We start from the raw sequence: 26,196 nt of genomic DNA, 5'->3' as shown, positions 1-26,196 counted from the left end.
AGTTGAAATCACGGACCGGGATGTGAAGGTCCTCAAACACAAGAGAATCCCTCTTGTACGAGTTCGTTGGAACTCCAAACGTGGCCCAGAGTACACCTGGGAACGCGAAGACAGGATGACAGAAAAGTACCCCCAGTTATTCGGGAACCAGGCAACCACTACTGAGGCTGAAGCTACTACTTCGGAATTTCGGGACGAAATTCCAGATCAACGGGGGGAGGATGTGACACCCCAGGAAAACCAGTGAACAGTACAGTTTACCTAGCTTCGTCAGTGAGTGCATACCAAATTTCGGGACGAAATTTCCAATTAGTTGGGGATAATGTGACAACTCGAACCTTAGGCTTACTTTAATGTAACGTTACGTATCTACGTGATACCTGATTTATGAATGTTATGTGAATTTTTGTGATTATGTTATTATGTGTATTGTGTTCACTATATGCGTTTGTATGTTATTTGAGCCAAACCGCACAAGATGTTCTAAACACATAACACTACACTCGACCGCACAAGGCCATTGGGCCATATCAATGGTAATCGGACTTCAAGGGCAGCCCATTAAGGGCCGGCCCATTCCTTCTTCTTTTGGTCGTGTAACACAACCTTGGGGGTTGTTGTTTCTCTCATTTGTTACAAACGTATCACACACACACAAGTTCTAAAAACCCTAGCTCCTCTATCTTGTCTCTCTATCTCTCGGCTGCTTGAAACCCGACGGCACCAAGGAGTACCCTTGCCCGGATCACACACCTCACTCGTAATCGGTTAGTGTTTAATTTATTGTGTGTGATATGTTGATACTTGTTATAGGGTTCTTGTATGATTGAGTATGTTAATGTAATTATACATGTCCTTGTTATGTAATCGGCCCTCATGTATTGTAAATGTTCACACACGAATCTGATTGGTATGATGTAGATCTAATGATAATTGATATGCTATATGTCCCGGATTATCATGTGTGATGATTTCAGATTTGATTAGAGTTGTTAATTATTATTATGCCTTGAATCAAGATTAGGGTTCATAAGGATTGGTACTTGAAATCCCTGTTTGATCGATATCTTGTTAAGTAAATTGTTGATATTGTGTTAATTGGCAAGGATTAAATTTGGGAACTTTGAATGAATTGTAACTGATTACATAAATCATGGAATTCTGTTAACCAATTGCACAAGATGGTCCAATCGTACAAGACTTACTGGATCGGACAAGTTATCATGCTTGGGCCGAGTGCACAAGGTGGTTTGGGCTGGTTGGGGTCGCACAACCCAGCCCAGTCGTACAAGGTCTTTTGGTCGCACAAGAGATCCACGCGTACAAGGACCGACCGCACAAATCCTTTTGAATCGCACAAGGCTATGATTATTCATTTGGGCCGTAGTATGGGCTGGGTAACCTAAGCTGGACAGACGCACAAGCCCAAGACATCTCGCACAACCCAACTTGATCGTACAAGATCATTCGGGTCGCACAAGAGTTACACGATGTTAGGTTGGGCCGAGACCTTTATACTTGACCTTCTAGTTGGGCCGTTTATGTTGAACTGCTTGTTATTATGTTGGACCGATTACTTTGGCTGAATGAGTAAACTTCATAAGTTATTTGTTTAACCGATTGGGCCTCAAGCCCAATCCCAAATCGCACAACCCCAACGGACTCGCACAAGTCCCTTATGCACCTTGGGCCGGATAGTTTGGGCCTACTTGTTAAACTGTACAGGTTGTATGTATTGTTATCTGTCAAACGTGCCATGATCTATATGTGCTGTAACGTGTTAACTTATGTGATTCCTACGTGTATTACCTTAGTCAAAACCTGACTTGTATTATCACCATGATAGGCCGTGGTTGACCATTTTCTAGCTTATCTGTACTTATTGTGTATCTGCCGAGCAAACCAAGGTGAGTTCACACAGCCAAGGCATGGGATTCCCGGGTTGGGAATTGGGTTGGATATGATGAATATGAAAGGATTACTCGTACTTACGCATATACCAGACTATAGACCATCGTCCTCAGGTTAGTCAGGACACGTTACGTAAAGCCTACGTAACCCAGTATATTTGACATATGTCTCCCGGGTCGGGAAGGACACGTTACGTAAAGCCTACGTAACCCAATACCATTTACTGGCTTCCAGGTCGGAAGGCCACGCTGCGTAAAGCCTACGTAGCCCCCACGCGTACCACTGTCCTCGGGGAAGGGCACGTCACGTAAAGCCTACGTGACCCTGTACGTTTTCCTGTTCTCGGTAAAGAAGAACACATGGTCGGAAGTTAGTCTAGTAAGTACCGTTAATGAGAAGCCCTCATTAGCCAGGATAAACATGGGAAGCCCCCACCTTTAGTACACACTAGTATGGGAAGCCCCCACTAGCCATTCTTATGCATACGTTACGAACTTACTTTCTGTGAACTCGCTCAACTAGTTGTTGACTCTCTGCTGCATGCCTTGCAGGACCTTAGGTACATATTGGAGCTTGCACAGGGAGGAGCAGGTCGTTGTGGGCAAAGGATCGTGAATGCTATTTCGACACTTATGATGATTCATACATTAATATTTATATTGGATTACTTAAATGCTTCCGCTACACTTAACTATATTACACGTTCAATATGATTGGTGGTTAAGATCCTGGTCATGTCACGCTCCCAAGCGGTGATACTCCGCAGGTGGATTTTGGGGGTGTGACACGGCCTTTCATCATGGCCTCTTGATCTTCCAGACTTCCAATCATTGCCCTTGTATCTGTTGCGCCTGTTGTTGTCGCGTGTGTTCCCTCTGGAGAATCGGTCTTCAGAGTGATAACTTTTGTTCCCAGTGAGTGATTCTTCGGTTTGCGCAACAATTTTTGCGGCTTCCATGAGTTTATCCCATTCTTTTGGCATTCCGTCTTTTCCTGTGATAGTTCTGATGAGACTATCACAGCGAATGGCTTTCTTGAAATGACAACGCATGAGTTGTTCGCTTACGCCGCCTATCTCCAAACATTCCTTGTTAAAACGGGTGATGAAGTCCTCCAGACCTTCACCATCCCTTCGCCAGATATCTTCTACTTCAGCAGTATCGCGCTGGTAGCGTCGTTGTTGGCTGAAGTAGCTCAAAAACTGTGTCTTGAAATCTACCCATGATTTGATCTTCCCTGGTGGGAGGCTGTCGAACCAGGTGCGAGCAACCCCGGTAAGAGTTTGAATAAACAAGTGACACCACATAGGCATGTTCCAACCTCCCATGCAACCTACACTTGTGAACGTTCTGACGTGATCATCAGGATCAGTCAATCCATTGAACTTTCCGACAGTCGGAGGTAACTTTTCTCGTGAAAGCGGCGCGAGTGCGATTTTCGGGATGAACTTGGAATGTTCCGCAGCTTCCGCTGGTCTGTATGCCAGGCGGAAATCTCTCTCGACTTCTTCTGTGTACCCGATGTGCTGTCTCGGCTTGAAGTACTCGTGGTGTTTTGGCAAGCGGTTAAAGACTGACGAACCCTCGTCATCTACCCAAGTTGGATCGTTCGGGTCTGTCTCTTCCCATTCGTTGTTCATGTTGCGCGGCGTGAGCCGGCTGTGAACAGGGCCTCGTTGAAGGGTTGACGGATAGTCGTAATAACTATCCGTTTCCCCTCTTGTGTCGCGCGTGTCGTGTACGCTCAAACGTCTGGTAGGGGGAGGCCTGTTTATTCTGCCTTGGAGATTGGGCGGTGGGGGCATCTGGCGCGCCCCTTGACTTGGGGGAGTCACCAAGGACGGTTCTGCCGTCAAAACTGCTTGCTGTGCAATCAACGATTGGTACGCTGCATTGATAGTGGCGATGTTCTTGGCATACCATGAGGCCGGAGTCTCGCCTTCTGGTAGCCCTAGTAATGCCGAAACATTCTGCGGCGGTGTTGGGTTCGAAGGCCCTTCTCCATTGTTTCCTGGGGTGACCGTCTGAGTGATGCGGGTGATACTCCTGCGCGGGCCCCCAGTATTGGTTACTTTGACTTCACCAATTTCTTCGATTTGGGGGGAAGTTTTGGATTCCCTCACCCAACACCGCGTTAGAGTTGGCTCCGAAGCCGAACTCTGGAATGATTCCTTGACCAGCCATGATCGAAGGAAGAAAAAATGTCAAAGGCTCAAATAAAAGAAGATGAGGATGGTTATAGAAAAAACCGGTGGGCGCCAATGAAGAAACACTGAACTAATTATGGGGACTAATCAGTTTGGTTTATGTTTCTACCATAATGGTTAATCTTCTTATGAATATTTGAGCTCCGACTTGAGGTTCAATCCTGCAAAACAAAACACCGTTACTCGTTAGGAGGGGAATGTGGGGGTTTCCCTCTTAACCGGGCTCCGGCGTGAGAATAAGCAACTGCTTTGGAAGGATAATCAAGTGTTAAGAGTGAGAGTAGAGGGAATCGAATGTTTAACCTGTGGAATGAGGTCTCTATTTATAGCCGGAGAGGTGTAAGAGGATATGGGCTGATGGGCCTTGGGCCGGAAATGGACAACACAACGGATGTGCTCTTTGTCTCACTAGTGTCGACCGTTTAGTGGCTTCTAGAAGTTCTTCGGTGCTGGCGCACCTTGATTGGAGCCACGTGTCGTTGTTGTCGGCCCTGCTGCTCTTCTGCCATCAGCAGACAAGTGGAGATCATGGGACAGATGTCTCCGTCCCCTGATTGGTGCCACGTAGGCGTCCTTACGTACTTCTCGTCAGACGAACGTGGCGCACGATTGACCAGAGCCTGCTGGACTCTCATTGGCTCTTTTCACTGCCACTTGTACCTTGTGTACCACTGGAGGCAGCCTTGCGCTGCCTTCCTATGCGGTTCCTGTTGAGCATTTAACTAACCCGCGCTGGTTAGTATGCCCATGTGCTCTTTTAGTATGCTAAGTGTTGATATCGGAACTTCTTGTGCGCGAGACCTCGCGCGACGTAGAGCAGAAAGTGGTGTATCTCGCGCGAGACTCTTAGTAGGAAGTTAGATAAGGAGTACGGTCCCACGCGCAACTTTGATGGAGGTTTGCGCGGCTTTTTGGGACCATACCCCTTCAACCTACAAAGCCACTTATAGTCAATAACTTTAGTATTACTTGAAAAAGTCCTGTTTTGAACATACGGGAGTACAGTTCGGCCATGGCTTGATGCAACTTCGAGTATATTTGTTGGTAATGACAAATGAGGTTGGTTTAGTAATCTAGGTGAGAGATGTAATGACGTGATTGATTGATGGTTTGAAGGGAATCCTCTCTTTAGGATTCATATGGAGAGGAGGACAATAGTGAGGATGGGAAGTTATTTGAATGGGTCGGTGACCGCATAATGTGTTGTAGAACAAGTGTAAGGGCACTATGTAGTTGCTGGTGAACATTGATCAAATGGAGTAATGTAAAGAGACTCAGTGCGCGCTACAAACAACTTAAAGACGTTGGGTAGATAAATCAAAGGATCATTAGTCATGATGTTGGAGAATAGAAAACATTGGCAGCCGAAAATTCAAAGAAAGTAGTAATCATGAGACCCTCAATAGGTGTTCAAACTGGAACTTGTTTGACGTGCTAGAGACAAGTGGTTAATTACGAGACAACTGTACGGAATGGACAAGGCTAAAATTGTTGAGGAACTCTAGATTGAGCAAGGAAAGTGAGTCTGGTTTTAGGAAATGACCATGGCAATGCTCGAAAAATCCATTTCTCTCATTGGTGGGATGACAAATAGGGATCCCGATTAATATAACACTGACTGCAAGTATTAAACACTAGTGGACACCTATTCAAGTCAACGTCAATCACCATAACCTCAGGCATATTCCATTGTAGTGAAAGCAAAAAATTAAAGCCTAGGCATGGAAATCCTTTTCATTTTTTCGTACTTTTAGTGTTTTGGTAGCTGCGACAATTAGGGATGTAATCAAGCCGAGCTACTTGTAAATTACTGGAGATTGGCGTGCTAAAAGTTCAAATCGAGCCTAGCTTAAAGTGGATCTCTTATAATTAACTAGCTCGAGCTTCACATATCAAACTTGATTATACTCACGATCTTGTATGAGCCTAAACATACTTATTATTTATAGAATTTTAGATTAAAATATTAAAAGTATATATATTTACATATAATAACTAAACTTATATATAATTATAATTAAAATGATTGAGAAATCTTTAATTTGTAACTTACAAAATTTATAATTATAAATTGAAATAGCTATAAATATAGAAACAAAATAATTAAACAATTAATATGTAAAATTAAGCCAAGCTCGAGCTATAGGATAGGTGTTGGTGCACTTGTGTCTGTACTTTGTCTGTATTCGGTCACGATGTAAAACGATGTCTATGTAAGTCTTGTAAGTTTGACCAAGTCAACCATCCTCCTGGTTTGACTTGGCCAAACAGTTAGAATATGGGTGTAAAATGTCTTATGTCGAAGGATGAGCTCGAAAGATTGTATATATCCTTCGAAGAGCTCGAAAGATACCGTTCGAGGGATGCAGATGGACCTCGAAGGATATGCCATCCTTCGAGGTATGTATGAATCCTTCGAAGACTGTCTGATCGATAGATGATGTTTCGATCAGACTGTTTGATCCTTCGACCATGCAACCAGTGCTGGGTATATAAATACCCATGCAGTGTGTTCATTTTAGTTTAGACACTAAGACAGAAGCAAGACAGAAAGATAGATACGAAAGATAGTGAGAGCTTTCTGTCAAGAACACACACACACTGTTAGAGAGTTTACAAAACTGATTTGTAAACATTGAGCTTGTAACCGAACCTTTCATACGTATTAATACAAGTAGTGTTAATCGGTGAACTTTGTGTGTCTTGTGTTTATGCTTGTTTCAACTCGGTTGCATACTAGCTTGGATTCCGCACTTGCTAGTGTGTTTCACATAACAAGGTTAAGGTTTGACCTCATCCTCCGAGGGACCTACAAGTGGTATCAGAGCTAAGGCTCTTTACCTTGTTAAAAACCGGGTTTGTTCAAGGTCTTGGTGTGTTTGGACACTTGGTTTAGTACCCGTTTTTGGTGGTTTTCTTGCATTTATAAACATAAAAACGTGTTCTAAACCAATCGGGTGTGTTAAAAAGCGGTTTGGGTAACTTAAAACTTGTGTTTAAGGAATTTGGTGATTTCCGGCCAAATTCCGGTGTGTTCCAGTGACCGGTTCTTCTGGATAAGATTTTCCATTTTGGGAATATTTTATTTGAAAAATCAAAGTTGGTAGAAAGAAAGGTCTGAACATACCTTTCTGCCGAAAGTTGACTACCAACCCATCACCTTTTCACCAACCTGTCATATCAGTATCAGTTGTGTCAGTAGTGTTCGAAGGATATCCTTCGACATCGAAAGATCATCTTTCGATCAAGGAGGTTTCGATAGATAATCATCTTTCGAACCATCCTTCAAAGTCAGAGACTTATCCTTCGATCCAGGGAATCTATTCGAAGGATATATATTCGAAAGATAAGGATATATACTCGAAAGATAAGGATCTTTCAATTGTGAATCTTTCGAAATTGTGAATCTTTCGAAATCATTGTTCGAAATTCAACAGTGATCTTTCGAACACTGTTGATCCTTCGAACAAGTGTTGATCCTTCGATTGTGGTCTGTTTTAGTTCAACAAGTTTCTGTCTTTCGAGCTTGGATCTTTCGGCTGGTCACTTGTAATCCTTTAGTTGTTTTGAGTGTTATTTTCAGGAATTCAATTTATAAAACATGAATCCAAGTTGGTGGGGAACTCCGGCTCCAGACAGTGGAAAATATACAAGTTCGGGTTCAACACCCTCATGGTGGGGTACACCGGCTCCAGACACTGGAAAGTACACGAGTACAAGTTTATCTCCTTCATGGGCCGAGTCTCCAGTATCAACATCTTCACAAGCAAATGCCATATCGTCAAGTCAATGGGCATTAGTATCGAATCAAACTCCGAGCATTCAAAGTATTTTATTGAGCGAAAGCGAAACCGGAAGTTTGAATCGTCCTCCAAAGTTGATGCATTTAAATGAATATCCGGGCTGGGTTGACAGATTTCGTACATACGTACTTGGGCAAAATACCGAACTGTGGATACGTTTCACTACAGATTTTGATCAAGCTATAGAGGTTGCTGCTTCAGACACTGCTACGTTTGCCGATCTTCCTGAAGATCAGAAGAAAACGTATGATCTGGAAAAGAAAGCATACGCCATTCTCACTCAGGCGTTAAGCAAGGATATCTACCACCAGTTTGTCAGTTTCAAGACGACTAAGAAGTTGTGGGACGGATTGAAAACCAGAGGAGTAGGGAATGAAGCAACACGTCAATTGCGTCATGATCTGCTCAAGAAAGAATTTGACTGTTTCACGTGCATGGATAAGGAGTCTTTGGGTGACATGACAAGACGGTTTTATCATTTGCTTACAGAGCTGAACAACTTTGGAGTAGCGACAACTACAGCAGAGGTAGTGAAGAAGTTTGCTGATGCTTTGCCTCCCCAATGGAGTAGCTTCTTGGAAATCTTAAAGTATAACGGAGTGTTGAGAACTACGAATATCAACGACTTCGTGCAGCTTTTAGAAAACAAGGATCAGGAGGAAACGTTAAAGGCAAAAAGAGTTCCATTGCCACAGAATCCAGAAATGTATTATGGAACTTCCAGCTCTTCGTCTGCAAGAACCGGTCCACATGCTCCACTTCAAATGGCGTTTGTCACAAGCACAGATATGTATGGCAATCCAGTGCAAGTTCCTGTTAAGCCACCCCCCACCACAGACATGTATGGAAATCTAATACAACCACCTCCTCCTCCTCCTCCTACTCAACAACATGCGTGTTATGGAGGAGCATCATCTGCTGGTCAGCAATCAAAGTCAAATACAGTGCAGCTCGACACTTCAAGCTTCTCAAAGGTCAGTGTAGAAGTAGCAAGGGAACACATGGAGCTGCTTAACACTGTAGTGAGCGCGTACTGTGGGTTAATAGAAGGTCAGATTGGCAACATTAATCTGACACAAGAAGACTATCGGCTGATTGATAAGGAAGAAATGGACTTGATGGATATCAAGTGGGCCTTTGCTAGTGCTGTGAGAAGGGCAAAGGATTGGATGGAAAGTACTGGCAGAACCAGCTTGGAAAGCAAGAAAGACACCAAGTATGGGTTCGATAAACAGGCAGTAAAATGCTTCAACTGTGGTGAACGGGGTCACTTTAAAAGGGAATGTACAAAGCCAGCACAGCACGGGAACCCGAACCCCTTCAGAAACCAAGGCACCCAGCAGAACCAGAACAAAAACAATGAGCGTACATTAGTGCCTGTCAACAACCAAGCCAACCGGGCACTTGTGGTTCAAGTGGATGAAGGTTGTGACTGGTCAATCCAGTTGAGTGGTGATGCTCCAGATGGAACAGCATGTTTTGCTCAAATTGTGAAGGAGGCAGTTCACACCAGTGGTGGAGAATCTTCTGCCAGTGGTGGTGAATCTTCTGAAGATGAAGACTCTAGGGGATACAGCAGGAGTTCAGATGAAGAATCCTCCAGTTCAGGCGATGATCATGTGGGTGAGACATCAAATACAGCAATCGATGCAGATATTGATGAACTTTTGGGGGAAGCTGCAGCAGAAACTCAAAGAAGATCTATCTTGGTGGATCAAGCTGCTTATTCTTCGTCTTCTCTCCATTCAGCCTTTATGGCTAATGTCGATGGTTCATCAAGTCAGGTATGTGTCGATGAACCCACTGTTGTAAATTGTGATGAATGTGATAGTTTGCGTGCTAGATGTGCTGATGTAGAGAAAAGTATGTCTGAGTTGCAAGGCAAACATGATGCTTTACAAGCTAGTTTGTTTGACTTGCAAGACAAACATACTACAGTGAATGAGAATTTGTGTGACTTGCAAAGTAAGCACGAAGCTTTGCAAGAAAAGTATGATGTGACTTTTATTCACAATCAGAAACTGACTGTGGACCTTTCCAAATGTACAGAAGCCAATATGTTTTATGAAAATCATGAAAAGGAGTTTAAATCGGTAATCGAAAAGTTAAAGAAAGATAAAACCGAGTTAACTAAAATGGTTTCTAGAAAACAAACTGACATTAATTTGTATATATCTCGTCTTGAGACAATGCAAAAAGAAATGGCTTGTGTAAAAACGGAAAGTGAGGCAATCCAACTCAAGTTAGATAGTTATTTGAGTTCTAGCTATGTGTTGGATCACATCATTGATGTCCAAAAGGAGAAAAGGGACGTCACATGCATAGGCTATAAGAATTGTCCACCACCAGTGAGACATAATTATGATGCCATGCCGGATGAGGAGGACAGAGTGTTCTTTGAACCATCTGTGCCTCTAGATGTGAAAGAATTTGCAGCAGGGCTCGGATATACAAAGGAAGTATCATCAGATTCGGATGTATCAGCAGATACATGTGTGTCTTCTGCTGAACTGAATCAGGATCCTCCAGTCATTACTGAGGATGCTGATTCTTCTGATGATGAATCTGATGATGCTATCCCAGCAAAGTCTGATGCGGTAGTCAAAAATGAGGACATACCTCTCGAGATTCACATTCTATGTGATCCTCCTGCTAAACCCGCTAAGACTGTTGCAATTGAGTCCTCGTCTGCAAAAGAGTCGGAGAGTGTGAACTTGCTGTACACTCTTGTTGGTGATGATAAAATCTATTCAGACAAAGAATTTCCCATTAAGAATGTGAATCAATCCTTAATCAGCAAAGTTTTTGAAAACTCAACAAGTAAGTTTTTGGGAAAGCCAGGACCACGTGTTACAGTTACACAGTGTCCTCCTATTCCAAAGGCCGAAATTCGAAAACAATTTGGCAACAAGACATTACCAACAGTGCAGAAACAGTAAAATCACACCAAGCCAAAAGCAAAATCACCGGCTTAAACTCAAAAGAAGCCGAATCGGAAGAAAAACAAGAATGTAAACTTTGTGAAATCGACGGGAACGGACAAAATTGAAACGTTTGAAAATAAATCTAACTTAGATTTTGTCAAGAAAGCTACTGTTCTGAAAAGAAATGAACAAACCAGTTCAAAGCCTAGTACCTCGGGTTCACAAAGTTTAACATCATCGGCTAAACGATCACATGATACTTCGGGGTTTGTTGAACGAAGATCATGTTTTGAGTGTGGAACAATTGGACATATAATTCGAAATTGTCCATATCTTCATAAACAAAAAGAAAAAGTTGATGTTCCCCGTGACCAAACTGACCGCAGGCAAACTGTTTCTGCAAAACAAGATCCCCGACTTGTAAAAGAAAGGGAAAAGAAACAGAAACGCCAACAGGTCAAGAAAATTGAAAAGGCAATTAAAACCGATGTGGTTAATAAACCATCTGTTTCTGTAAAACCAGAAGATTCAAAAACTTCAGACAATCAAGAAGTTAAAATTTTAAAGAACAACACTGGTAAAACAAAACAGACCTGGAAACCAAAAACGGTTAATGAATCAGGGGGACCATCACAATTCACCAATCATCAAAGACAAGAAGTTATTGTTATTGATGAAAATGGAAGACCCAAGACCACAATGGCTTGGGTCCCCATCTCCAACTAATCATTTGAGCTCATGTGCAGGGTGTTCCAGGAGGAACTATCAGTAGTCATTGGATTGTTGATAGTGGGGCATCCAGGCACATGACAGGCGACATGAAGCTTCTCTACGACGTCAAATCTATTAGAGGAGGTTATGTTGCTTTTGCTGGAGATAAGGGTGGTTATATTACGGGTGAAGGAATGATATCCAACGGGATTGTCAGCTTTGACAAGATCAACTTTGTGCAACAACTTGATCACAATCTTCTTAGTGTTTCTCAAATTTGTGACAAGCAATTCTCAGTACACTTTGATGCTAATGGATGTTATGTGCTGAAACCCGGCTTCAAAATTCCAAAAGAATGGATTCTCTTGTCAGCTCCAAGGATAAATGATTTGTACGTCCTTGATATGAGCCAAGCTATTACTACGTCTGCACAAGCAACTTGTTTCGTTTCCAAAGCCACAGAAAAAGACTCTATCTCTTGGCACAGACGAATGGGTCACATTCACTTACGCAAAATGAATCATTTGGTTTCAAATGAATTGGTGAATGGTGTTCCTCTAAAAAATTTCCATCTTCAAGACGTCTGTGTTTCGTGCCAGAAGGGAAAACAAACGAAGAAGAAGCACCCTACAAAGAAGATCAACACCGTGGCAGTTCCTCTTGAACGTTTGCACATGGATTTGTTCGGTCCTGTCAAGCACAAGAGTATTCGGGGCGATCAATACTGCCTCCTGATAACTGATGATTATTCAAGATTTTCTTGGGTGGCGTTCATGGCACACAAGAGTGAAACCTTTGGTATTATCAAAAACTTGATCATTCAGATTGAGAATTTGTATAAGTTGAAGGTTAGGCGGATACGTAGCGACAATGGTACTGAATTTAAAAATCATGCCATGGCGGAGTTTTGCACTTCAAAGGGTATTCTTCATGAGTTTAGTGCAGCTTATACTCCTCAACAAAATGGCGTCGCTGAATGTAAGAACCGCACATTGATCGAGACTGCTAGGACAATGTTGGTAGAGTCGCAGTTGCCCATTCCATTCTAGACTGAAGCTGTGGCCTCTGCATGTTACACATTGAACCGAGTCCTTACAGTCAAAAGGCACAATAAGACCTGCTTTGAGCTTCTTCAAAAACGGAAACCAGATTTGTCTTATCTTGAACCGTTTGGAGCTCCATGTACAATCATCGATCCTAATGGAAAGTTTGGGGCAAAAGCAATTGATGGATACTTTCTTGGGTATGCCACCCCTAACTTACGAGTCTGGAATCTAGAGACTAAAAGGGTCGAGGAATGGTCTGAGGTCAGAGTACAAAGGCACACTTTGCCAGTCAAATGTCCTGGTCAGCCTTGGATGTTTGAGTACGATGACTTTTTCAATTCGATCAATGTTGAAGCCGTTGAAGAAAGTGCTGCGGCAAGGATGTTTTTCGAGAGTGACAATGCAACAGTTTCACCGGTGGTTCGTCCAATTCTTGTCAATCAAGAACCATCTTCGGTGAACAATAATACTCTCGACAATGAGGATTTTCACGATGCTGCCGAATTGAACGAATCTTCAGAGGATGATGAATTTCTAGATGCAGATCAAGAAGCTCCAACAACAGCAGTTCATGGGACTTGAGAGGGTACCCCTCCAGTGGATACCCATAGAACAGCTGAAGCAACTGCATCATCCTCTTCGTCAATTCCGGGCATTGATTTAGTTGTTGATCTCAATCTCAATAACCTGGGTATAAATATTCCAGTTCCAGATAATCCAGAAACAAGGATTCATAATACCCATCCTCAACAAAACATCATTGGAAATGTGCAAAGTGGCATTCAAACAAGAAACATGTTGCGGAACAACAACAATGCAGGCCTGTATGCAGCTATTCGAGAATCCGGGCAACAAAATGATTGGTCTTTCGCGTGTTATGTCTCACAGGAAGAGCCAAGAACTTGGAAAGAAGCCATGAAAGATAACTCTTGGGTGGAAGCAATGCAGGAAGAACTGCAACAATTCCAGAAGCTTGGTGTCTGGAAACTCGTAGAGAAACCTGCTGGATTGTAACACCCCGAAAATGGGTTTGGTGATCAAACCACATTAGCACTAAGAGACGGGTAAAATACCGTTAGTGGTAAAACTTACCCGGTAAATATTAGGATTTAAATAATTAATCCTAATATTAAATAAGAAGTGAATAAAAGCTTTTAAGGAATAAGATGGATAAAAGGCCCGAGTTAACGGGACCTAAAATAAACTTAGTCATAAATATTCCCGAACCCGCTAAGTTAACTAGGAATATTAAACCTAGTTAATAAGTGGGAATATCATTGAAAATAATTAGGTTGTGACCTAATTAATAACTAACCAAACACGAGGGACCAAAGCCGGGTAACTTGAAAATGGAATTATAAACTTAAAAATAAAACATAACACACACACAAGAGTGTGTGTGTGTGCGTGAGATGAAGCAGGAGACAAGCTCCATGGGAGCTAACCCTAGAATCAACAAATTCACCAAGTTGAAGCTCGAATCAAGATCTAAATCAATGCATGAACGTGTAGAAACGATCACCAAGTCAAGGGGATCGTGAGGTATGTTGAATTTCTAACATTCGTGAAGTTGTAAAAATTGATAATCATCCTAATCGCGAATTAGGCATGAATTAGAGAAGCTATGGCTAGATTAGTGATGAATACTTGCTTAGGAACGAAACCCTAAGTGAAAATCATACATATGATGCTATGACTTGAATGATTTGGTGATTACCTACATGTGTGGTAAATGGGTTTATTGACAATATGAAGAACACTTGAATTAGAGTGTTAATTTGATGAATATTGATTGTTTTGAAATAAGTTCTTGATATAGTCCATGAACACTAGACATAGAGGTTTGATTTTTTGATGTAAATCTTGGTAAAGATAACTAGTTATGGACTAGTTAGTAAATATGTAAAATCATGCACACTAGGTGTTTGTTAAAATGCCTAAATGAGAATTAAGTGTTGATAATGTGCCTAATTGAGTCTTGTGAACTTGATAGTGCAATCATAAGTGTTAATTGGTGAATTGACTTTTGAATAGTCAAACCGACCATTAATAAGATCGAACGGTATTTGTGATAGAAAATATGTAAGATGGAATAGTCATAATTAATGATGACTAATATAACCGTCTTACGAATTATGATGATAGTTTGACGCTTGACAAGCTAGGTGGAGGCTTGGAAAGGAAGCGGGTCAAACGAAGCAAGAATGGTGGAAAAGCATTATTCGGATGCAAGGTAAGTATAGCTTACACTAGTCTTAGATTGTGTAACATTCCCTTAGCGTATAAATAATGAATGGAATAACTAAACAATTAAAATACGATGTTCCGTCGTGTAGGCGTACGGAACTAGATAATCCAAGATGAAAGAAACCATAATAATGGTTAAAAAGGAAGTAAATAGATAATTCGGTCATATTATGACGAAAGTGGTAATAAAAGGTTTATAAGTAAAAATGACCGTACCGTGTTAACAAAGCGGGTCATGTAGTTGAGATGATAATAAATATCATCTCGAAAAGACAAACGGTCAATTCGGCCAAACGGGTCAAAAGGTGTAGACATCACCTTTTGACAATATTGACTAATGATCTTTTGTCGAGTATATGCTTACAGGAATAGAAATCCAATGAATGCTCGCATCGCTCTTACTTAGCGATTGAAAAGCAAGGTATTTATAAATCGGGTCTACTTGTTGATCCGGGCCAGGTATGCATATTCATGTCGTAGTTTAAAATGCTATTTTGGTCGAATAAATGGGATAGAGAGTCTTTCGTAGTAAAAAGAACATAATCGACCAAAACGCCCTTGTTGGCTAATTCGAGCAAACAACCTTTAAAAGTTTTTTGGAAACGAGTTCTATGATTAGGTAAATACTTAGAATAAATATAGAAGCATTCGAAAGCGTTTTAGGCTTGAAAATGCTTAAATACCCGTAACGGGTCAATATAAGTATCCGAGTAAAAATGGGTTTAATTTGAGTAATTAAACCGGCGATTAAAATCTAATATGATGGGCAACATTAAGTCGAAGAATTATATGTGACATAAGGGTCAAATAAACATGTTTGATGGTGAACTCGCAAACGGGTCAAAATTGGCAAAAGAGGGAAATAAGCCGAAAACTTAGAAGTCTTAAATTTTCTTAAGTCGAATGTCAGATTTTAACCTCATAAGATGGAGGATTAAATTACAGACGCGTAGGAAAAGGAATCGGGTAAAACGGATCAATAACGAAGAAGTTATGGCCGTTTCCGTAAAAACTAGCATAGCTGAACTAAGCTGCAGACCTGCTGATGCAGGGGCCACCGTAAATTACGGTGTCCACCGTAATTTACGGTGGAGTTGAAAAATGCTACGGTGGATCCCTCCTGGTTTACGGTGGGGGCCTGTACTAACAGTGGCCACCGTAAATTACGGTGCCACCGTAATTTACGGTGGAGGTCAGGTTGAAAACTTTGTTTTGTTATCAATTGTTTCTCGAATTCGTTTAGACGCGTTTTAAGTCCCGTATGACTAAAGCATTTCATGTTTATGAAATGTAGGTACATTTTAGATGCCGGAAGACGATCAAGCTCAATGAAGAACCGAACACTATAAAGACTCATGCTTCCGCACATTGCCTCGTTGTAAATTTTAACGACGAACCCAATCACGTTTGTAGAATAGCTTATGAATTGTAAAAGTTTTAATTTACTCGGAATTTCCTAAGGATAAATAACACTAAATACATGTCTGTATTCGTAATTATTACGAAAACCTTTAATATAATAACTAGAGTGTCACATGGATACAAGAAGATTGGTACCCGTTGGGTTTTCAAATGCAAAAAGGATGACCGCGGAGTTGTTATCCGGAACAAAGCTCGTTTAGTCGTTCAAGGTTTTCGTCAGATAGAAGGAATCGACTACAACGAAGTCTATGCACCTGTTGCACGTCTGGAAGCTATTCGGATCTTTCTGGCTTATGCCTCATTCAAAGGATTCAAGGTTTACCAGATGGACGTCAAAAGTGCATTCTTACATGGTGTGGTTGAAGAAGAAGTATACGTCGAACAGCCTCCAGGTTTTGAAGATCCTATCCATCCCGATCGGGTTTGGTTGCTCAACAAAGCTCTCTATGGTCTTCATCAAGCACCACGAGCTTGGTATGCAACCTTATCTAACTATCTGCTGGAGAACGGTTTTCGAAGAGGTCTTATCGACTGTACTCTTTTCATCAAAGAACAAGATGGAGATCTTCTTCTGGTACAGGTATACGTTGATGATATTATTTTTGGTTCTACTAATGATGTTTTGTGTAGGAATTTCGAGCGCATTATGCAGGATAAATTCGAGATGAGTGCTATGGGAGAAATGACCTTTTTCTTGGGCCTACAAGTGCAACAAACTGAGTCTGGGATATTCATCCATCAGACTAAATATGTTGGTGACATCTTGAGCCGGTTCCAGATGTCTGATGCAACGCCCATTGGTACCCCACTGCCACAAAATCACGGAATTACTCCAGACTAGAAGGGTGAAGCTGTTAGCCCCTCATACTATCGCGCAATGATCGGATCTTTTATGTACCTCACAGCATCAAGGCCAGACATAATGTACCCAACGTGCCTGCTTGCCAGATATCAAGTCAACCCGAAGGCCTCACATCTTGCAGCTGTAAAAAGGATTTTTCGTTATTTGAAGGGTTACCCTGACACCGGTCTATGGTACCCTAGGGATAATAACTTTGACTTGATCGCATTCAGTGATTCTGATCATGGCGGATGCAAAATCGACGGCAAATCCACAACGGCTGGATGTCAGTTTTTAGGAAATCGCCTAGTCACATGGCAGTGCAAGAAGCAGACGTGCGTCGCTACATCAACATGCGAAGCTGAATACATTGCTGCCTCAAGTTGTTGCTCCCAAGTTCTTTGGATCCAACAACAATTGCGGGACTACGGTTTTGAATTCCTAACTACTCCTATTTACGTTGATAATTCTGCTGCATTACAGATCACTAGAAATCCTGTGCAGCACTCAATGACCAAACACATCGAAATCAAATATCACTTCATACGTGATTGCTTTGAGAAAAGGCTAATCAATGTTGTTAAGGTCCACACCGATGACCAACGTGCCGACCTTTTTACCAAAGCATTTGACAAATCAAGATTTGACTTTTTATTATTGGTAAACGGCATTAAGGTTAAGCAAGAGTAAACCAACATCGGAAAATCATTTTTGTAAATATCTTTGTGTTTTAAATTTATCTTAGTTTGTTGATTTTAGGGGGAGTAAATCCAAAAATCTGAAAATCCAAAAACATCGAAAAAATTTCAAAAACACAAAAACAATAGAAAAACAAAAATGAGTTTCCTGGCGAGCAAAACAGAAAATGATAGTACATCAGTGGTCTATCCAAACCTCTTTAAACCTTAAATGAAAAACGATAAGCAGCTCTATATAAGATGTATCGGTAGGCTCACAATCATTTTAAAGTGTGCAGGGTGATATAAACTTAAATCGACTGAAGACCAGGTGGGAACCATTCATTGGCATATGGTCTTAGTACCGAAATTTCGTTTGATAGATTGTCGAGGCTCTGAGATATTCGGTCTTTATGCTGCTTATCATCTGGGTATCATGGTTGTATCTTTTACCGAAAAACAAACGGGGACGCAAGTCTAGATCTTCCATGATACCATACATACGTGTACATATTGCATTCGACCTCAATAAGTGATAAACAATCACATGTCCAATCAAATAAGTGATAAAATATCACATTTATCTGGGAGTCAAGTTCGTCTCTCTGCTGTACGAAAGTACTGACCTGTTCACGGACTTGCTCCTGTGCCCTTCATGCATCGAAAATCAAGTTCCTAATAAATAAGTGATTATATCACATAGGGCTTGTTTTCAAATCAAAATAAGTGAGAATCTCACATCATATACGGTCAAACAGATGATAATCGGTATGCTCACCGGTAAGATGAACCCTCGTGCATACCTTGATACGGGAATGTGTCGTGATGTGGATGAACACCGGTCGGTAAGTATAAATCATACCTTAACGTATCCCCTCGCCATGATTACATCTGATAAGTTGAGCTTAAGTGGACAACAATACCGATAATTGTTATAGGATGCTTATCTTAATGTTAACTAACTGAACAACAAGAGCGTTTTGGCATGACCGTACACTGATATGATTCTCTTACCCTCGAAACTCGCAAAAAGAATGTCTGTTTATATTTATTTACTGCTTTCAGTCTTTACATTTGAAATATTTAAAAAATACCAAAAAGATTTTAGTGTGTTTTTAATATAAACTTTATAAAAGCCAAAAATATTTTATTTCTATTTTATTTTCGATCGTACGATGTTGGATCTCGAGTCTTCGTTACCTGAAACCTGAACGAAAACCGAATTTACTAAATCTTCATAAAACGGTCGATATTTGCAAGTTTTTGAAAGTTAAGTCTAAAACTGACAAATTTTTTTAAACTTTCAAACTGTCGGACGGTGTTTGATTGTGACATGGTCATACGTGTGTCATTTGTTTATGCTAACTATATTCCAAGCAGTTGTTCTCATTACGCGTTTAGATTTCTTGCATGTGCAGATCCTAAAGGCAAGGAGAACATGGTCGATGACAAGCTTCGGAATGAAGACACGACGTGAAGGCACTCAAATGATGAAGATGATCGAGTTGCCGCTGACCATCATCAACACCACAGGGATCTCAAGTTATAAAGATCAAGTCTTTCGCGAGCATAACTCAAGGGGGAGCTTATGTTAAGGGGGAGTTTGTCAACACACTTCCTACATGATACGGATAGTTTGTTGATACACTTTCTGCTTTCAAGACGTGAAGACTTTGAAGATCCTCCGACATTGAAGACTTGAAAGGACATCAGAGTCTTGAAGACACGAAGATCAAGGATGATCAAGATCGAGACAAAGCTACAGCCAAGGGGGAGTTTGTTGGTGCACTTGTGTCTGTACTTTGTCTGTATTCGGTCACGATGTAAAACGATGTCTATGTAAGTCTTGTAAGTTTGACCAAGTCAACCATCCTCCTGGTTTGACTTGGCCAAACAGTTAGAATATGGGTGTAAAATGTCTTGTGTCGAAGGATGAGCTCGAAAGATTGTATATATCCTTCGAAGAGCTCGAAAGATACCGTTCGAGGGATGCAGATGGACCTCGAAGGATATGCCATCCTTCGAGGTATGTATGAATCCTTCGAAGACTGTCTGATCGATAGATGATGTTTCGATCAGACTGTTTGATCCTTCGACCATGCAACCAGTGCTGGGTATATAAATACCCATGCAGTGTGTTCATTTTAGTTTAGACACTAAGACAGAAGCAAGACAGAAAGATAGATACGAAAGATAGTGAGAGCTTTCTGTCAAGAACACACACACACTGTTAGAGAGTTTACAAAACTGATTTGTAAACATTGAGCTTGTAACCGAACCTTTCATACGTATTAATACAAGTAGTGTTAATCGGTGAACTTTGTGTGTCTTGTGTTTATGCTTGTTTCAACTCGGTTGCATACTAGCTTGGATTCCGCACTTGCTAGTGTGTTTCACATAACAAGGTTAAGGTTTGACCTCATCCTCCGAGGGACCTACAATAGGCGAGCTTGGTCTTGGCTTGACAAATTTACGGCTTACGCATCTAATGACATTGACAGAGGCTTATTTGCGTGTATTCATCAGGTTTGAATAGTACATTCCCTCGGTCACAATGCTTCTAAATAACATCACTAATTCGAAGATTACTGGTTTTTAAGATGTAACAGATAAACAATGAGTTTTGTCTTTTAAAAAAGGTTTCTCGTTGACATACATTGAAACCCAACCATAATTACTTGACTATTGTAGTTAGAAGATCACTTACGGCATATAATATTATTAGCAATATTCAACACTTCTACTTTGCTGGTTGTCAAGTGGCACTTGGAGTTCCCCCAAACACTTCAGTGGGAAATCTTAATTAATAAACCATCCCAATGAAGTGTTCGGAGGATCTCTTAGGGACACTTGGCTATTCCCTTCTTGTGTATTCCTTTGTAGTTACTTGATGTGTTTGTTTATTAAAAATGGCTTAGGTTTACATCTATATATATACACAAGAGTTATGGGGAGTGTATGATCCATGAACACGCATGGTGCACCAGACGGGTGAACATGGTTGGAAATGAGTCTCTATGTATGGTGAGGACCAGGTGAAGAGAGGTATCATATACTCATTTCTTCACTCAACCATTAAACATGACTAGGTTCAGTTTCCAACTTTAGAACTTTCGGGATACGATTCCATACAAGGATCAATAGAATATCCTTTTAATTTTAAAAGAGGAATCAGCTAAAGATGTAAAGTATAACTACAGTTATGGCACTTGTGGAAGACTCTAAATTAATCACCAGGTTCTCTTGGTAGCAAACCGTTACCTTTTTTTGTAAGACGATTATAACGACTATTCACATGGAAAAGCAGGTACTACTAAGAGTTTTTTACTCTGGAAAATATTTTATGAATGCTACAACAGCAACTCGTGGGTTGCACCCTGACAATGTGTGAGTTACTAGGAATGTGAACTTATATGATTTGGGTTAAAAATCCAATCTAACCACTTCAATTTAACCTTTATAATCCTGCCTGTGATCCAGATGAGATGGAAAAATAAGGATTGTTGATGCAAATGTGGTTTTACAACGTGCTTAAGAAATGCAAATCTTGTTGGATATAATCACTCACAACTGGGTTATAAACTTATGGGTCGTGTCATGTAATTATGTATAAGGTTCAACAATGTAAATACTAGCTATGTATGTGTGTGTCGTTTCACATACGACGCACGTCCTCTTGATGTATCCGACGAATAAGTGCACAAGAAGGGTTCATGGACCCACACTTTCAATTACACAAAGAAATTAGTTTGCTTTTTTTTTTTTTTTTTTTTTGTTTGATCTTGGTGACTTTAATTGTTTGTATCAATTCTAAAACAAAAAATCTTGTATTCAAATAGATTTGTATTTTTTTTGTAAGTGAAAATTAAGCTAAAACGAAGTAGTTAAAGCTCATGATTCTTAATTTTTAGCTAGGCAAGAATGACCGGGACACCACTCAAGTGGGGACCATGATTTTTTCTTGTATAAGAGAGTGGGGGTGGTCCGTGACGGCCACCCCATCACTCGTTATTTTTCACGGAACACCGCCACCACCACCTTGGTCACACGTGATAGGATTAACGCGTTGAAATGATAACGCGATGAACATTGATGATTTCGACCGTTTTTTGATTCCTTTTTGACCGTTTTGTAACGGTAAACTTATTAAAAAAAAACTTTAAACCTTTTTATATATATATATATCTCCATTTTTAACCATTTCACACACACCAAAACATAAACACATTTCACACAATCTACATCTTTCTCAAATGGAGTTCCCTACGGATTCGACGTTTCCGATGTCTAGCGATAGCGATACCGAGTCGTCTTCCGATAATGAGACGCTAAAATATTTTGTGTCGGTGTATAATGAACTTGTACTAGTTCGTCCCGCCCAAAGAAGAAGATGGTCGACCGTGATCGTATACGTGCCAACGAAGTGTTAACGAACGATTATTTTGTGGAGAATCCGCTCTACAATGCCGAAACGTTTAGAGATCGGTTTCGTTTACCAAAAGAATTATTTTTAAAGATTGTTGGAGACATCGAAGCAAGCGAGGAATGGTTTCAAGAAGGTTACGATGCGAGGGGCAAACAAAGTTTCACGGCGATACAAAAATGCGCGTCCGCCATTCGACAACTAGCGACAGGTAACCCTCCCAATCAATATGATATGATGAATACCTAGCTATGGCGTCAAGAACTTCCCGTGAATGTCTGCAATTTTTTTGCAACGCGGTCATTAAGTTATATGGTAGTTTTTACGTAAACCGACGAGCCACGACATCTCACGTATTTACGCCGCACATGAGGCTAGATGGCATTTTCCAGGGATGCTCGGTAGCATCGATTGTACACATATCGAGTGGAAAAATTGTCCAAGAGAGTTGCGAGGGGCGTATGTTAGGGTGACATCAAAATACCAACCATCATACTAGAAGCGGTGGCGTCGAATGATTTATGGATTTGGCATTCATATTTCGGTGTTCTAGGTTCAAACAACGACATCAATGTATTGCACACGTTGCCGTTGTTTCAAACCGTAATGGATGATACCACACCTTCCTCTCCTTTCTATGTTAACGGACAATATTACAAACGAGGTTTTTTTTTTTTGTGGATGGTATCTACCTGTCATGGTCTGTTTTTGTGAAGCTCCCTCATTTCCTGTCGAGGCTAAAGAAATCGTGTTCAAAAAATGGCAAGAATCGGCAAGAAAAGATGTTGAGAGGGCATTTGGTGTTTTAAAGGTAGATGGGGTATACTACACCGACCGGTTCGTGCGATGAACAAGAAAGCAATACATAGCATAGTGTATGCATGTATCATATTGCACAATATGATAATCAAAGAAGACGAACGTGCAATATCTCCGGATTGGGTGCCGGATCCTCTTACACAAGTTCAAGTTCAACAAAATATCCAACAAGAATTGCGTGATGAAGAAACTCACTTTCGGTTGAGATACGATTTAATCGAACTAGTAGGTTCTTTATGTTTGTGAGTCATGGAATTCATCAACCATTGTTCTATCATTAGGGGAGTGGGGGTGGTCACAAGTGATAGAATTTCATCACTCACAAACATCCAATCAAGTTCCGCCATGTCATCAACCACTATTCTATCACTTACAAGCTTTTTTTAGTGGCGGTTCCATCACTCACAACTTTTTTTTTATTTTTTAAATTAGAAATTAACAATAAAACACTAAATTATAAATTTCATTAAAATTAAAAAATAAATTACATAGCAAAATAAAAAACAACAAAACATTGGAAAAAAAAAACTTAAATTAAACGGGTGGCATCTCTCGACCCCACCTTTCGCAAATCTCGCGCTTTTGTTGAATTACGACCGACTTAAACGGTTCGTCGAGATGGGCGTGCGGCTCACACAAGATTTTTAAATCATTTTGTCTTTCTACCGTTTTCAAGTGTCCCATGTACGCATGCTCGCGTTCAAGTTTTACGAACACAAGTTTTTCTCTTCTTTGTTTGGAGTCGCTAATTTCCGCCAACTTTGCCTCTTCGATTCTAAAGATCTACTCCGCCACCGCTTCCTTTCCTTTGCTTGACGATTCACCACTTTTCTTGCTGCGCGGCCTTGTAGGGGTATCTTCTTCAACGGGGTCGTCAACGGGTTGATCGGCTTCGTCAAGGGGGTCGTCGTTTAAATTCATTTGGGGCAAGTTATCCGACGCGGAAGTCGTGTAGTTCCCCGAATCGGATGTCTTTGATCTTTTCGGACCTCCTCTTTTTTTTGGAGCCGTAGGCTCACGCATGTCAACCAAATCAACTGGGACCCACTTCGGGTGACGTCTCGCAACCTCCCATGCCGCCACGTGCGGAAAACTCCTCTTATGGTAGAGTTGGCAATACTCTTCGGTGGCTTGTTGCATGATTGTGGCCTCGCTCGCTCCACTTTGTGGATTTCGGTTCTACAAAAAATATAAAAAGTTATGTATTTTAAAAAAAAATTATTGTTTTCTGTTTTTTTTAACTGTTTCTGTTTTTTTTTTAAATAACAGTTTCTGTTTGTTTAAAAAAATAACAGTTTCTGTTTTTTAAAAATTACTGTTTTCAGTTTTTTGTAAAAAAATTACAGTTTTCTGTATTTTTTTATAAACTGTTTCTGTTTTTTTTTTAAATTTACAGTTTTCTATTTTTTTTTAAAACTGTTTCTGTTTTTTTTTAAATAACAGTTTTCTGTTTTTTTTAAATAAGAGTTTAAAAAGAGATTTAAACTTTATAAAAAAACATACCTTTTGAATGAAACAACCGTTGAACTTACTAATTTTCCCGTTCAAATCCTTCCATTTCAACATCATTTGATCCATGTTTTGTTCCTTTGAACCGGGAAGTTGGTTAAAATGATTAATGACCCGTCTACAAAACATATCCTTTCTTTGCTCGGTGGTATGTTTCTTGTTCTCGGAGATGTGCAAGTACGCCTTCACCAAGGCGACCTACTCCTCGCTCGTCCAATGTTTTCGAACGGATGACGGGACAATTTCTTGAACGTCATCGTTTTCTTCTTCTTCTTCTTGAACGCAATCATCATCTTCATCGTCGTTGAGACTTGGTTGTGGTTCACGATACACATTTGCAAATTGACGGATGAGGGTGTTATCTTCTAGTAGTGGGTCAAGTTGGTGGGGTTGGGTTTGAAAGTGTGGAAACGATTGGGGTTGAAATTGGTGAGGTTGAAACGGTGGAATGAACGCAATTTTTTGAACGGATGACGGGACAATTTCTTGAACGTCATCGTTTTCTTCTTCTTCTTCTTGAACGCAATCATCATCTTCATCGTCGTTGAGACTTGGTTGTGGTTCACGATACACATTTGCAAATTGACGGATGAGGGTGTTATCTTCTAGTAGTGGGTCAAGTTGGTGGGGTTGGGTTTGAAAGTGTGGAAACGATTGGGGTTGAAATTGGTGAGGTTGAAACGGTGGAATGAACGGTTGGTTTTGATACGTTTGAGATTGAAATGGTGGATATTGTTGGGTTTGAAAGGGTGGATATTGTTGGGTATGAAAATGTGGGACTTGGTCGGGTTCGTCTTGCAACCTAAAATGCGTCGGCTCGCCAAGATTCGCTCGAACCTTGGGTCTTACGGGATTTTTCTTCGTACCCAAACCTCTTTTTTTCGAACCCGCACCTCTCTTGCTTGAACCTTTCATGTGTGTTGTAAAAATATTTAGATTGAGTGGGAGAATTTTTGAAATGAAATGGAGAATTTTTTTGAAGTGAGTGGGGGGAATGGTTTGTAGATTTATATAAAAAAACTTTCATAAAAATAAAATCCCAACGTTCATAATTTGCCCAAACGTTCAAAAAAGAAAACGGTCATTTCATTTTTCCACGCGTGATGCTTTCCACACGTTGAAATCTTCACGCGTTATGGAGGTGGTGGCGGCGGTGTGCTTGTGATGTTTCACGCGTGATGGGGGTGTCATCACGGACCACCCCCAGTCCCCTTAGAGCTACACAATCAACCATCAATGTATGAGTTCATGGCTTGGATAAGCCCTGACCTGTTCTCATAGCCACCAATAGCCAAACATGTTAAAAGAGTTTACACTTAGCAAACCAATGATCCCAAAAAACAAAGTAGAGCAAGTCTCAGATGGGTATAGGCTCATCATCATTGACTAACTATATAAAACACTTTATCCACTATAGAGCTGGAAGGTGTGTTGATACATATTATGTGGACGCGACTTGGCTCGGTTCAACTCGGTTCAGTTCGACCCGGTTAGCTTCGGCTCAAGGCCGACGTCATGACATTCCTCCGTCGTGCGTCCCAGAGTTCGACACGTGAAGCACGGAGCGCCGCGAGCCGGTTCCCGCTGCCACATCATCATGACATCATCATGATGATGTCATGATGATGTCATAAGTTGGGTAATCTATGCAAACTAC

At 40.8% G+C, this 26,196-nt stretch overlaps 1 protein-coding gene across 1 annotated transcript; it reads right to left on the bottom strand.

The window, feature by feature from the left end:
* Positions 1-24,737: 24,737 nt before the first annotated feature.
* On the bottom strand, positions 24,738-25,454 carry LOC110918894 (glutenin, low molecular weight subunit-like). The gene has a single exon (XM_022163173.1). The coding sequence runs from the start codon at positions 25,452-25,454 to the stop codon at positions 24,738-24,740; it is 717 nt and encodes a 238-aa protein (XP_022018865.1).
* Positions 25,455-26,196: the final 742 nt, after the last annotated feature.

Source organism: Helianthus annuus, chromosome 16 (assembly GCF_002127325.2).
Source record: "Helianthus annuus cultivar XRQ/B chromosome 16, HanXRQr2.0-SUNRISE, whole genome shotgun sequence".
In the NCBI taxonomy this organism is placed as follows: Eukaryota; Viridiplantae; Streptophyta; class Magnoliopsida; order Asterales; family Asteraceae; genus Helianthus; species Helianthus annuus.
This window is presented reverse-complemented; position numbering and strand designations above follow the sequence as displayed.